General features: G+C 38.2%; 1 protein-coding gene and 1 long non-coding RNA gene across 4 annotated transcripts in view; one reads left to right on the forward strand and one right to left on the reverse strand.

Annotated features, from left to right (window-relative positions):
- LOC143889800 (uncharacterized) overlaps window positions 1-4492 on the forward strand; it is a 28426-nt gene extending 23934 nt beyond the window's left edge. Inside the window, exons 2-4 of one of the 2 annotated variants that reach the window (XR_013254937.1) lie at window positions 2391-2454; window positions 3346-3424; window positions 3539-4492. This is a non-coding gene — a long non-coding RNA (uncharacterized LOC143889800). The remainder of the gene's footprint in view (window positions 1-2390; window positions 2455-3345; window positions 3425-3538) is intronic. The other variant, XR_013254936.1, reaches the window with a different exon arrangement.
- A 2529-nt stretch (window positions 4493-7021) lies between these two features.
- LOC143890815 (CRIB domain-containing protein RIC4-like) lies at window positions 7022-9192 on the reverse strand. Of its 2 annotated transcripts, XM_077395497.1 has the most exons (4): window positions 8864-9192; window positions 8456-8584; window positions 8222-8362; window positions 7022-7403 (listed from the first exon to the last, which is right to left on the reverse strand). In XM_077395497.1, the coding sequence occupies exons 2-4, from the start codon at window positions 8580-8582 to the stop codon at window positions 7156-7158; spliced, it is 516 nt and encodes a 171-aa protein (XP_077251612.1). In that variant the 5' UTR covers window positions 8583-8584; window positions 8864-9192; the 3' UTR covers window positions 7022-7155. The 2 variants fall into 2 exon arrangements, with proteins under 2 accessions (XP_077251612.1, XP_077251613.1); XM_077395498.1 differs by lacking the exon at window positions 8864-9192 and having other exon boundaries at window positions 8222-8338; window positions 8456-8826.
- Window positions 9193-14559: the final 5367 nt, after the last annotated feature.

Genomic DNA, 14559 nt, shown 5'->3' on the forward strand with positions numbered 1-14559 from the left:
CAGAAAATCAACCATGAGCAGGTGCAAGTGCAGTGAACGCTTGGCAAGAGTTCCAACATAGGAAGGTGAAATCCCAATAGGCAACACAAAAGGTGGGGTGAATTGGGTTATTAAAATTTTTGCCCTAATTAAGTATAATGTTAAAACCAATTTTAACAATTAGCAATTATAAGTTCAATTAGGATTTTGAAATCAACACAAGTCTAAATCTAACCCTTGTTCAAATAATTATAAACATAAAGAAAGGTTAGATATTACCAATCACCCGAAGGAGGTAAGAAGGAGAGCAAGGAGACCACACAAAGATTTATAGTGGTACGGTCACAAACGGACCTACTCCACTACCCAAGTACTTGGTCTTTCCTTGGGATTTTTCTTCACTATGATGGACCTCTTTAAACGCCGAGTCTCAAGCTTTACAATGTACACCGCCTCCAAGGGAACAAACCCTCTTTGCAAAACGCTTCCAAGGAACAATCCCTCTTCGCAAAATCGCCTCCAAGGAAATCATTCCTCTTCGCAAACCGCCTTCAAGGTAGTGATCCCTCTTCGCAAACCGCCTCAAAGGGAAAAGCTCATCTTCGCCCCGGATTTACCTTTCTTGTTGGGCCGAATCGTAGACCCCAATTACAATGAAAATGTAAGAATATAAAGCTCACTCAATGCCTCTTGATAGGCTAATACAAACAATCAGAAGCTCACACTCTCTCCAAATGATTACACCAATAAAACCCTATGGAGATCCTCTTGTTGAATGTAAATGTACAAATCAAAGCATGAAGAGGAGAAAACTAAAAAATCTTAGATTTACAAGTTTAGGCTCAAAGGATTTAAAAATGATTTACCAAAAGGTTGCTTAGTTGGTCTAGGATAGGGTATAAATAGCTCAACAAGAAATATGACCGTTTGGGGGCAACCGTAATAAACTGGGTTGAAAAAGTCAACCTGCGCAAGCCCCAACGACTCTTTTGCCAGACTGGCGTGGTCGACCGAGCTACGGCGGTTGTCCGCCCCTATCGGGCAAACCTTTTTAATTTTCAAATTTCTATCGTTGCAGTCGACCAGCCCATGGCGGTCGCCCGGCGAGCGCTACCTAGACCATTTTATTTTTTGGCCAGGTTCCTATCCGCGGTCGCCCGGCCCTATTGCGGTCGGCCGGCCCGACCACGATGAAGTGTTTCTGGATTTCCAGGAACACCTCCGCGGTTGACCGGCCCGCTATGTTTCGACAAGTGCTGGATTTCCAGCCACCTTGCAGCAGTCGTCCGGGGAACCCCGGTCGACCGGCCCTGCTTGAAATTTGAGTTTTACATATAAAAATTTTAGGTACTTGGGCCATGGTCTTTGGGCTTTTGTCCAAGGTTTTCAAACACATTTTAGGGTGTGTAGATGGCTTTCAAAGATGTCAAATTTGTTATGAAAAACCATTTGAAAACCTTTGAAAGTGCAAGTACATTTAAAACAAGAGGACTCCAATACAATCTAAAAGTGTAAACCTTGAGTCTTCTTGATGTCTTGGCTCCTCCACACTTTCTTGAACGTCTTTGACTTGCGAGTGAACGCTTCAACTTTCTTCGGATCATGTGGCTTCCTCCATCTCTTGGACATCTTCAATGTTGCATGAGAAGGCCACCAATGCTAGTTCATCTCCAAGCTTCTCTTTGGCACTTGCTAGGCAACTTGTGGGATCTTTGACTTGAGCTCTTGACTTGAGTATCTTCCGAGGATGATCTCTCTCATGTGTGTAGAAGCACTTTGGTCCATTGTGCATGCTAATCCGCAAGCGATGTGTTGAGTTGAGTGAGTTGTGTAATGTCGATTGACATGTGAAATTCCTGTCTAAGGCACAACACTACAAGCCAACACATTAGTCCATAAAGACTAATCAATTTGGGTTTGTTAGCATCAAAACAAGAAGGTAAAAGTGAATGATTGAACCCATGGGAACGCTAGGGCTTACAGAAAGCACCTAGAGGTTTTTATTCCTCTATATATAATGTGATTCCTTCATGTACATAGACTTCTCCTGTCAACAAACAAGAAAACTGATTGGTATGCTGATCATAGACGGAACCGAGACCTTAACAACTTATTAATATGTTGGTTTGGTTGTCCTCCTCGCTAGCCTCAGTATACCACTATTTAGAACCATTTTCAGAGATAAACCGGTTGGAGACAAGGGATGGATGTCGCTAGGCTAGGTCAACTCTATCATTTGTAATCTCCTCGAGAACTCTCAGACCTTACAATTGAAAAGGCATTGGGTGAAATTCCTTTGTGAGATTCTACGTTCTGCTAACTGTCAGACCTTACAATTGAATCAAACCGATATTATGTATGTGCCGGTGTAGTATCATTCTGTTAGAAATAACTTGTCATATGTATTGCAGGGTTTATACTAATCCCTCAGTTTCTACTACTGGATTGGGCTCAGACGAAGTTTTGAAATTTGAGGTAAACATGTTTTGGAAATTATTGCCCTTTTCTTGCGTTAGGAAACAAGTTTAATGATTCTGAATCAAATGCACGCTGTTATGAATAGTCTCCCATGGCATTTCTAGATGCATTTCCCTTATTAATACAGACTGGTGTCCGCCGATTTCAGATATTACACACTAAGCATTATCATGTACCATCTATCATTTATCTATATTATAAAATCATAGCCTACAAATTATGATTTTGCGTGTCTAAATTGATAATTGTCAGCTAAAATGCATTTGGAATGTAGATGTGACCTTATTATCTAGGGAGTGCCTGTTATCAGTTTCCATGTCCTTTGATGTTGTGTTCTGTTTTTCCCTGATGGAGCAAAATTCTCCCGTTTATCTCAATGCACTGTGTATCTCAATTAACATTCTTCATTTTTTTCAGATGCCCGATCAGTCTAAGATTTATTCAGTTACACTCAGTGTGCAGAATTAGAATGTATTGCCACCATGATGTATGGGTGATTTGATGCACAGATGCGGCATTATTTGTTGCTAATCTTAGAGTTTTAGATCAAAATATTACACTGAAATAGACAGGTTTTGAATTTGGGATGATGTGTTCTTTCTACCTTTTTGTCATCCTATGACTGCCATTCAAAGAACAACCTTCTATACTAGGATCCTAGCATTAAGCTAGGCTTCATGACATTAATTTGCATCAAATGCATAACATTGAGTGTTACTTATAGCAATATTATCTTCTTAGAAATATGTTTTTTGATCTTTGGAGAATTTCTAGACCATTTTTTGATGAATGGCTTGGACTTTAATTACACAAATCCAATGGTAGATAAATTGGTGTTATGTTTAGATTCTGGTGGGGTTGATTGCCTGATAATTTTTAATTGAACAGAACCAAGGATGACATCTGTCGCTTTTCTTTGGAGTGTGGAGTCCACACCAGACTCATGCAGTAGCATTCCTTTAGTAAGGTGTAGTCACTACTAAGTATTTTGGATGGTGATCCATTCAAACTGCATTTCTCTTAAAAGTTTGTCTTTTCCAATGAACTTCTCCTTCATATAACACTTGAAATTCCTCTATAGTGCAGTGAGGGATGAAGTCGAGAATGAAGATTTCCCTCATAATAGGTAAAGGCGCCAATTGTACTAGTAAGTTCCATCAAATGTTTCTTTGTAGAATTCTACAAGTGAGATTCTGTCTTATGTTTCTTTCTAGAATTCTACATGTGAGACATTCATATTCATTTCCATGGGAGGCAGACAGAAAGGATTTCAGGAAAGTTTAATTGGCTGGTGATTTTGCATTTTTAGAAATGCGTGTTCTTTGATTTATTTGTTTCAAGATATGTTCCCAACTAGTTTATTGTACACTAATGTTTCATGTATCATTTATCTTTTGAATTTGGGAGGATGTGCCCCCCCCCCCCCCCCCTACACACACGCCCGCGCGCACAAATTTTTCATCATAGGGCTGCCATTCAAAGAACAATCTTTCATCCTACGTTCCTAGCATTAAGTCAGACTCTGGGGAATTAATTTGCAGCAAATCCAGATCCTTGAGCATTTCTTATAGCCAGCCATATTATCAATTTAGAAATTGATTTTGGAGCTTAGGGGAAGGAAAATTGCCGATGAATGGGTGACTTTCTAGATTCTTTTTGATGGATGGCTTGGACTTTCAATCATGAAGACATAACATGAAAAGAGAGAAAGAAAGAGGGGTAGAGATGAATGACAAAGGAGAATTTTTACGTGGGAGAGGTAGAAATTTTGTGCTTCCTTTGGCCCAAGTCTGGATTTATTTGGATAGGACAGATAATTGCTTACTTTGGAAACATCAAACAATGTAGCTATTTTATTTTACATGCTGTTATTTTCTATGCTTTTGTGACAGTTTCTTATTATTGAAGAAGCTTGCTTTTATTTTTTCATTGAATGGCTTGAAAAGAAAACTCCAAAGGTTCTGGTTCTGGTTGGTTATAAACTTCAATTGCTCCCAATTCAAATTCAAACCATCAGAGGACCAAATTTCTAATACCTTTTTGCACTTTAATATTACATTTATTTTGCCATGATACATTCAATACGAATGTGGTTTTTTGGTTGCTCTTTAAAAATCCACGTCTGCTAAACCCAAACAGTAAAGTGCTCAAATCATCAACTTTCTTGCTTTGTGGATAATCTCACAAGTAGAAACAGAAAAGGAAAGTAATCTATGTAGGATGTATACTCCTACTGAGAATCAGGAGGTACTAGAGATCTAGTGTATTTATGACTACTCTTTTACACTAAGGGGTATCCCAAGTAAAAAATGGGACTAACATATCATTTCCTTAATAAATCATTCCTATTCTTATAGGCAATCCTTAGTCCATTCGGACCCACAATAGTGGTAAGCCTTGCCTTTAATCCAAAGGTAGGCCAAAGGGATATCTTGATTAGAATTGGCTTTTCTACTGATGTTGGCACTAACATGTTTTGATAATTGCACTAACTCATCTTGTCTTTTATTATTTAAACAGCCCTCAAAGGTTAGGTTGCTACCCCTCCCAAAATGCTCATAGAAGCCCAATTAAAGAAGAAAAGAAAAGATGATATTTTGCAATTATTAAAACATGGTAGTGCAAATATCAGTGGCCTAACATTAATTAGAAAAGAAAATTGGAGCATTGACGAGTCTCCTTCAATCACTAGATGGGGCCTCCATGTGATATAAGAAGATGCAAATGTCCCTATGAATGTCACAAATATCTACCTTAGAGGCATCAGTAATGTCAAAAGTACCCACGAATGAGTAAATGAGTAAATGACCGTGGTCACGAAAACAGCCTCTTTGCAAAGCAGGGGCAAGGCTGCGTTGGTCACGAGTTCAAGTCACGAAAACAGCCTCTGTGCAAAGTAGGGGCAAGGCTGCGTACATCTTCCCTCTTCCCTCTTCGTGGGACGAAATGGTTTTAAACAAAAGAACCACAATGATCCAAAACAACTCCGCATCACTACGAAAAACAACTTTTTTACTACTTGAAAGACAGGATTTGGAGAAACATAGCACGTTTGCGGAATGCATTCTTCTCATTTTTTTTAATTCTTCACAGAAAAATGATATATTCGACCCTTTTGTTTACTTAGGAAAGCCCCCTCTAAATGTAAAAGAGTAGTCATAAATACAGTAAAAAATAGGGCCAACATATCACTTTCCCAACCCAAAAAAAAAAAAAAAAAAAAAAAAACCCTAGAAGCACTTCAAAGAATGGTTTCCAATGGCACATAGATTGCGGGCCTCTTTGCCCAACAACCACATCATAAGAAAAATCGTGATTTCATTCTTCATTTTTTTATCTACAAATCATGAAAAAACAGGGAATTCCTTTTGTTTTCTTTCATCATACTCTTAACTTTTTCTTGATTTAATATCAATTTAATTGAGGGTCATTTTCTAGAAGCCAACTAACTCCATTGGAGGTTAGGTCAGTTGCCCACCACAGTCGACACGTGGCTGCATTGTTGTATGATCTTGACTGTTCATATGGTGGGCCCCATTTTGGATGGATAACATTACCTGATTATCCAATCAGAAGGTCTTATTATCCCAGTGATGGATTTCTTTTATCTGCAGAATAATGCTTTGTTTTTATATTCATTCATTTTATATCAATCGATCTGACTGCTCCGATTGTTATGATTTTTGCAAGATCGGTGGAAGGGCCCACCTTATGAGTGGTCTGGATCATCTAAATGTAAGCTGGATGATTGACTAATCCATCTGATTTTAGCAGCCTATCCTGCCATCTCCACCATATATTGAATGGATCCCACCATGGGTAAGGAAGTGGTGCAAGATTGCGCTGATTAGATGATTTTAACTGATCAACGGTTAAGATTGTATGATAAATACGAATTTTTTGGTCCATCCAACTGTAGAACCCACTCCACATGTTGCAGAGATGATCAGTCAGATAGAAGCTTCACATTTCTATACGGAGATGCCCGACCGTCAAAATGTAAAGGGCGAGACAAAACCTGCTGCCTTGGTTTTTTAACCAAGGAAAAGTAAAAAACGGTGCTTTACCTTGGATTAAAAATCAAGGGAGAGAGGGTTTGTCTCTCTCCGCCCTTTATTTTGACGGTCGGGCATCATATAATTTCTCTTCTATATGTTCATTACTAATAAAATCATGCTGGAAAAACAGTGGTTCCTAAACAGCCACTTTTTGGGCTCCAAAGTGATCTATTCCGTTGATCCGACCTCGACTTTGATCTCGGCTCATTGGAGGCGGCCTTTCCTCGATCGGATGATCCTATTCCCTTGATCTATCAAGCCTCATTTAGGTTTCTGACAAGAAAATCCGAACCGTTGATTTTTTAGGCCTTTATCTTATGAATGGGATGATTGTTCCATGAGGGAACAAGGCCATATAGATCGTCTCGTGATGTTCTACAAGATCAACGGTCTGGATTACCCATGCATGTCTGCATTTGGGACCTACAAATTGATTATTAGTTATTAGTTATTAGCATTAGTGGTTACAACGATAGAGATTATCATTGGCCATGCAAGCTTTCAAATGTAGCAAGTAGCCCAAAATTTTCTAAAAAATAAAAAGGAAATAAGAAAGGCCATCATAGGATTGTAATCTATACATTTCACATACACCCATCATCATCATCTCCATAATCATCATCATCATATCATCATCATCTCAAGAAAGTCTAATCGCAGAATCAATAGAGAGAGGTACATCTGCCTGTGCAGCCATGACAAGCTCAAACTGCTTGAGAGAGATAGAAGGAAGAGAAATCAATTGATCAGGAGCTTTAAGGCCATCCCAGTTGTTCAAGGTGGTGGTGGTGGTTGTAGACCCATCCCATCCTATATGTGTCACATGCTTCACATCTGTTGGCATTCCTATCTCCATCCCCATCTCTCCATCACCTTCTTCCTTGTACACTACAAAATCAAACACCCAAACACGTATAAAAAGAAGAAAAACACTATTTTTAACAGAAGTTGTTTAGAAAAATCTAACTATGAAAACAATGATAGTTTTAGTCTGAAAATCTAACTATAAAAACAATGATAGTTTTAGTCTGATAGAACAAAATCAAACACCCAAACCCACAAGAAGAAGAAGAAAATAAAAATAAAAACAATGATAGTTTTAGTAAGTGTTTAAAAACGTGGATGTGACGCGTAATGCGGCAAAAAAAATCCTTGTCTACTCGGAGCGGACGCGGCCAAGAACGCAGTTGAAGCGGTCATAACTCGGGAGAGTGAAAGGAATTTATTGACTCTGTAGGGCAAAACACGGAATCTGGATGTGGTGCAACGCGGTACACAGCCTAGGCAAAAAGGAGTCGACTCGGGCAAGTTCCTTGTCGTGTCAAGGAGTTTTTAAACACTGGTTTTAGTCTGATGTAACAAAATCAAACACCCAAACTCACAAAAAAAAAAAGAAAAGAAGAAGAAGAAGTAGAAGAAAACACCCTTTTTAACACAAGTTGTTTAGAAAAAATCTAACATTGAAAACAATGATAGTTTTAATCTGATTGAACAAAATCAAACATCCAAAGCCACAAAAAAAAGAGAGAGAGCGAGAGAGAGAGAGAGAGAGAGAGAGAGAGAGAGAGAGAGAGAGAGGAAGAAGAAAAACATCCATTTTAACAAAGTTTAGAAAAATCTAACTATGAAAACAATGATAGTTTGTCTGATAGAATCATCTGATAAAAAAATTTCAAGGAAATCCAACAAGTTTCAACTCCACTCACCAAATAACTGAGAGAAGCTTTTGATCAATCTATGCAACCCTGCAGAAATGTTGGATTTTGGAAGGGAAAAGAACCCAAATGAATTCTTCATCTTCCCTCCTGATAAACTCTGTCTTTCTTTAGAAACCCATAAAAAGAAAACTCAATTGTCAAAAAAAAAACCCAATTGTCATGTTAAAAGGAAAAGAAGTAGAAAATCAAATACAGGCAGAGAAAAATAAAAGGGAGAATTACTTGTTGAAGATGGGTTTTGTTCTTGTTTGGTTTTCTTTGGATTGTGTTCACTCACGGCGACACTCGTCTGAGAAACACAGCCAATAGTGAAGGGCAGAACCACTAGTCTTTCCATCCTATCTTTCATCCCTTCATGAAAGAATGAGAAATGAGAAACAGTAATAATGCAGAAGCAAAGAGAGGGGGTTTAAGGACTTGAAAAACCATGAAGTGAAGTGGTTTGTTATATTGGTTCCTGTTGGCTTGGTTTGCAAGTGAAAATGATTTGAAAGAGGAATCCAAGTTTGGTGAGAGGAAGAGAAATAGTATGGAGTGGGTCGCAGGGATCAGTTGGGTAAGCATTGAAATTCAACCTAATTTGTAGATTGGATGTCCAATTTGTAGGTCAGTTTGAGCCCACAAACTAACCTTATTTGCTTAAAATTCTTCTCTGATTATAATGTGGGCTCTTGGATTTGTTTTCCTCCCTTGCAGATCAAGCCACCATTCTAAGATATCCCTTTCCTTTTCTCCCTTCTTCCTTGATTTGGACTCCTTCCAAATGAGGAACTCAAGATAGATTGAGGAGTGGAATTCAAGCAAGTTGGCAGATTATGACTTTGAATGGCAAAGATGAAATGGGATCAACTGTTTCTTCATTTTCAAGCTGTGGGTTGTGTAAATTGCTTGAGGATTTCAAGCAGATCCAGTGAGAGAGAGTTTTGTTCTTTGTAGTTAATCTGACACTCTGTTCTCACTTCAATATCAATGTCCTTTGGATTCTATACTTAAAAAGCAATGATTGAACACTGAGAAAATTATTATTTAATGATATATATATATATATATATATATATATATAGAGAGAGAGAGAGAGAGAGAGAGGAGAAGAGAAGGTACTCCCTGGAGTAGATAACTTATCTACTCCCTACCTTAAAATAACAGTTGGGGCCACATTTTTTGGGTGATCCAAAGCATTCATTTGATGGGCCCTCACATAGATAGGGTGTGCCCAAAAAATTAGCTCGATAGGATCATCCTAATCCTATGAACTGTGGAGGCAAAAAATGGACAGATTTGTACAGGCTTATACACATCCATTTTTGCCTCCACAGTTCATAGGGTTAGGATGATCCTATCGAGCTGATTTTTTGGGCACACCCTATCTATGTGAGGGCCCATCAAATAAATGCCTTGGATCACCCAAACAATGTGGCCCCAACTGTTATTTTAAGGTAGGGAGTAGATAAGTTATCTACTCCAGGGAGTACCTTCTCTTTTCTCATATATATATATATATATATATATATATATGAGGAATGATAGATACAAGGGAGCCCTTGCATTAAGAGCCACAAAAGGTCTCTTCATTGGATCCACATCATCAAATGTAACTGATTTTACATTTTCAACCTATTTTAAAATGTAACTGAAAAAGACGTGAATCCAATGAATAGCCCTTTTGCGGCTCTTTATGCAAGGGCTCCCTTGTATCTACACACTAGCTTAAAATACAGTGGAGGGCCTCATTGTTTGCGTGATCCAAACCATTCATTTGATTGGCCCTCACATAAATAGGGTGTCCACAAAAAATCAGCTCCATAGGATCATCTTAACAGTTCAAACTGTGGAGGCAAAAATGGACAGATTTGTGAAGGTTTTATACACGTCTATTTTACTTCAACAAATCTTAGGGTTGGGGTGATCCTATTGAGCTGATCCTATTGAGCTGATTTTTTGTGGACACCCTATCTATGTGAGGGCCAATCAAATGAATGGTTTGGATCACCCAAACAATATGCCCTCCACTATATTTTAAGCTAGTGTGTAGATAACTTATCTACACTTGTGTGTAGAAACCGTTTTCTTATATATATATATATATATATATATATATATATATGAGGAAATGGTTTGTGTGCAGCTGCACAGATAAGCTATCTGTGCATGGCTGCACAAACCATGGGGGGCACATTTTTTGGGGGATCCAAAACATTCATTTAGATGGCCCTTCCATGGATATGATGTGTACGAAAAATCAGCCTTTTAGGATCATCCTAACCCTGCCATTTGTGGAGGAAAAAAATGGGCAGAAACAGCGTCTGTCCATTTTCGCCTCCAACTTTGATTGGGTTAGAATGATCCTATAGAGTTGATTTTTGGTGCACACCCTATTCATGGAAGGGCCTTCCAAATGAATGCTTTGGATCCCCCAAAAAATGTGGCCCCCAGCATGGTTTGTGCAGCCATGCACAGATAGCTTATCTGTGCAGCTGCACACAAACCATTTCCTCATATATATATGAGGAAAGTGTTTCTAGTCTCTCCCCTAGATAAGCTTATCTACTCCTCCCTTTAAAAAAACACAGTGGGCCCACGCTGTTTGGATGATCCAAAGCATTCATTTGATAGGTCCTAACATAGATAGGGTGTGCCCAAAAAATCAGCACCAAAGGGTCATCCTAGAACTTCATTTTGTTGGGCACATCGTGTCCAAAATGGACGCATATAAACGTGGAGTGTCCAAAATGGGTACCACAAGGCACCACAAAACGAAGTTCTAGGATGACCCTTTGGTGCTGATTTTTTGGGCACACCCTATCTATGTTAGGACCTATCAAATGAATGCTTTGGATCATCCAAACAGCATAGGCCCACTGTGTTTTTTTAAAAGGAGGAGTAGATAAGCTTATCTAGGGGAGAGACTAGAGACACTTTCCTCATATATATATATATATATATATATATATATATATATATATATATATATATATATATATATATATATATATTTGTGTGCAGCTGCACAGATAAGCTATCTGTGCATGGCTGCACAAACCATGGGGGGCACATTTTTTGGGGGATCCAAAGCATTCATTTAGATGGCCCTTCCATGGATATGGTGTGTACGAAAAATCAGCCTTTTAGGATCATCCTAACCCTGCCATTTGTGGAGGGAAAAAATGGGCAGAAACAGCGTCTGTCCATTTTCTCCTCCAACTTTGATTGGGTTAGAATGATCCTATAGGGTTGATTTTTGGTGCACACCCTATTCATGGAAGGGCCTTCCAAATGAATGCTTTGGATCCCCCAAAAAATGTGGCCCCCAGCATGGTTTGTGCAGCCATGCACAGATAGCTTCTCTGTGCAGCTGCACACAAATATATATATATATATATATATATATATATATATATATATATATATATAGAGAGAGAGAGAGAGAAAGAGAGAGAGAGAGAGAGAGAGAGAGAGAGAGAGAAAACGGTTCCTACACATATGTGTAGATAAGTTATCTACACACTAGCTTAAAATACATTGGGGGCCACATTATTTGGGTGATCCAAACCATTCATTTTTAAGGCCCTCACATAGATAGGGTGTCCACAAAAAATCAGATCCCTAGGATCATCCTAACCATTCGAACTGTGGAGGCAAAAAATGGACTAATTTGTGAAGGTTTAAAGACATCCATTTTACCTCCACAAATCGTAGGCTTGGGATAATCCTATGGATCTAATTTTTTGTAGACACCCTATCTATGTGAGGGCCTTTAAAATGGATGGCTTGGATCACCCAAACAATGTGGGCCCCCACTCTACACATATGTGTAGGAACCGTTTTCTCATATATATATATATATATATATATATATAGCAAGTGATCTAACTGATGATTTATAGCCACGGGCTTAGGTCAAAAGCTGTATGAATGTTCCAAGAATTTCAGAGGAATTTGTGTGGATTGGGACTGCCAAGGGTGATGGGGTTTATCTTCATTCACTCTTGCAGGGGCATTAATTTTCCTTTATGGTGTTGTCCATCAGTACAATATATTATATCTACCACCCAAAATCTTCCAAAACACTAGGGTATTTTTCTCTCGAATACTCAAGCTTGTAGGGGTTTCTCTATCTCTCTCTTCAATTTTAGTTTAAGTGGGTTTCCATGAACATTTAGGAATTATGAAAGCAGAGTCGATTTGACCCGGTCATGACTCATGCAAAGTAAACTTGAAACTCGGCCAGTCAACTCAGCTTTGAACCAATTAAAGTTAGCTTATTGGTGAGCTTTTTAACTTTTTATTTTATTTTGGCTTGAATTTTGTGGAGTTGGAAGCAAAATTCAGGATTTTAGTTTGGTTGGGTTGGGCGTATTTCAAAAACTGGAATAGAGTTGAAGTTGAGCCGGAGTAGAGTCAACTCAACCTAGACACTTGAAACTCTACAAAACTCAAGGGGACTTTTTTGTTAAAAATACCTGCATTTCTTAAATTTCTGTGTTCCCCATATATTTCATTAGAGAAATAACCCCATTTTCTGTTAAATCAACTCAGCCGAATTTCGATATGACTGATCAGAGTTTTTGGCGCAAGGGCTTAAAGAGACTAGAGTTGGTGTGAGAAAGTTAGAAAAAATGACCAATTACCAATGGGGGACAAACATTAGGCAAAATTATCAACAGGACCCATGTTTTTCAAAAATTATCAACAGGGGACAAAAGAGGTCTTGTCAGTAAAAGCTGGACGAAAATACCCTTTGGCATTTACAACACGTTTTGACCTTATTTTCTCCTTCTTTCCTCTTCTTTTACTTTTCCATTATCACCTTTTTTTTATTTTTTACCCTACTAGTCATCTTCCTCCTTGTTCAGCCACCATTGTTGCTGGCAAATCTTGAAAACTTGAATGTTGAGTTCTTACCATCTATCTCTTTGTATTTAGGTTTTGTTTTTCTTTCTTTTTTAGGGTTTTGCACTATTTTTCATTCCTTTGTTTCTGATTTATCTTGTTTAGAGTTTAAGCGATTTGTTTTTAGGGTGAGTTCTACTTCACTCACTTTTTTGGTAGACAAGTGGTTGTATAAGAAAAAGTTGATGTAATACATGAATGGATGGCTACACATTTTTATATTTACTTAATTATTATTTTTTGTAATACACAAATTGGGATGTAATACAGGAAGCACATTTAATGAAAACAACATCCATTCCTTTTGTTATTTCTATCATGAGCAGAATTATAATGCCATTAGAAGAGTTGCTATAGGCATGGGGTTTTGTAGCAGAAGGGGTTTATCAACTCTCTGGAAGGGGGTTAGTAACTTTCAAAAGTTCAGTTACCAATTTTTGAATGGGCTTATCAAGTGCTTGAAAATTGGCCGAGGGTACTGGAGTTTTGGAAGAGGGTTTTCAAGTCTCTAGGATTTGGGTTATCTAGTATAAAAAATCGGGTCACCAATTTCCGAATGGAGTGATCAAGTCCCTAAAAATTGGCCAAAGGTACTAGAGTTTTGGAAGGGGGTTTTCAAGTCTCTGTGATTGGGGTTATCTAGTATAAAAAATAGGGTTACCAATTTCTGAATGGGCTTATCAAGTCCTTGAAAATTTTGGCCGAGGGTACTAGAGTTTTGGAAGGGGGTTTTCAAGTCTTTAGGATTGGGGTTATCAAGTATCAAAATGAGGTTACCAATTTCCGAATAGGCTTATCAAGTCCCCGAAAATTGGCCGAGGGTACTAGAGTTTTGGAAGGGGGTTTTCAAGTATTTGGGATTGGGATTATCTAGTATCAAAATGGGGTTACCAATTTACGAATGGGCTTATCAAGTCCCTTAAAATTGCCCAAGGGTATTGGAGTTTTGGAAGGGGGTTTTCAAGTCTCTGGGGTTGGGGTTATCCGATATCAAAATGGGGTTACCAAATTCCAAATGGGCTTATCAAGTCCTTTATGAACACGTTTTTACTCGTTCATTTTCATGTTTTTTTTATTTCTACCATACGATTCATCTTCCTCATCTTCCATTGAAAGGGAGAAAGAGAAATGCAAAACCCTAAAACAAATGAAAAACAAAACCTAGATATTGAGAGAGAGATGGGAATGAACTCACGTTTCAAATTTTCGAGTTTTCCCACCTCCAATGGTGGCTAAATGATGAAGAAGATGACTGGTAAGGTAAAAAACAACAAAGTTGAAAATGAAAAAGTTAAAAAAAAAAAAAAAAAAAAGAGGGAAAGAAGAGAGAAGTGGGAAAAGTGGAAAAGCAAAACCTGTTGCTTAAGAAAAGGGCATTTTCATCCAGCTTTTTATTACAAGACCTCTTTTGTCCCTTGTTGATAATTTCTGAAAAG

Source organism: Tasmannia lanceolata, unplaced genomic scaffold (genome assembly GCF_043159265.1).
Source record: "Tasmannia lanceolata isolate RefF3 unplaced genomic scaffold, GAP_Taslan_0.1 ptg000013l, whole genome shotgun sequence".
Lineage (NCBI taxonomy): Eukaryota > Viridiplantae > Streptophyta > Magnoliopsida > Canellales > Winteraceae > Tasmannia > Tasmannia lanceolata.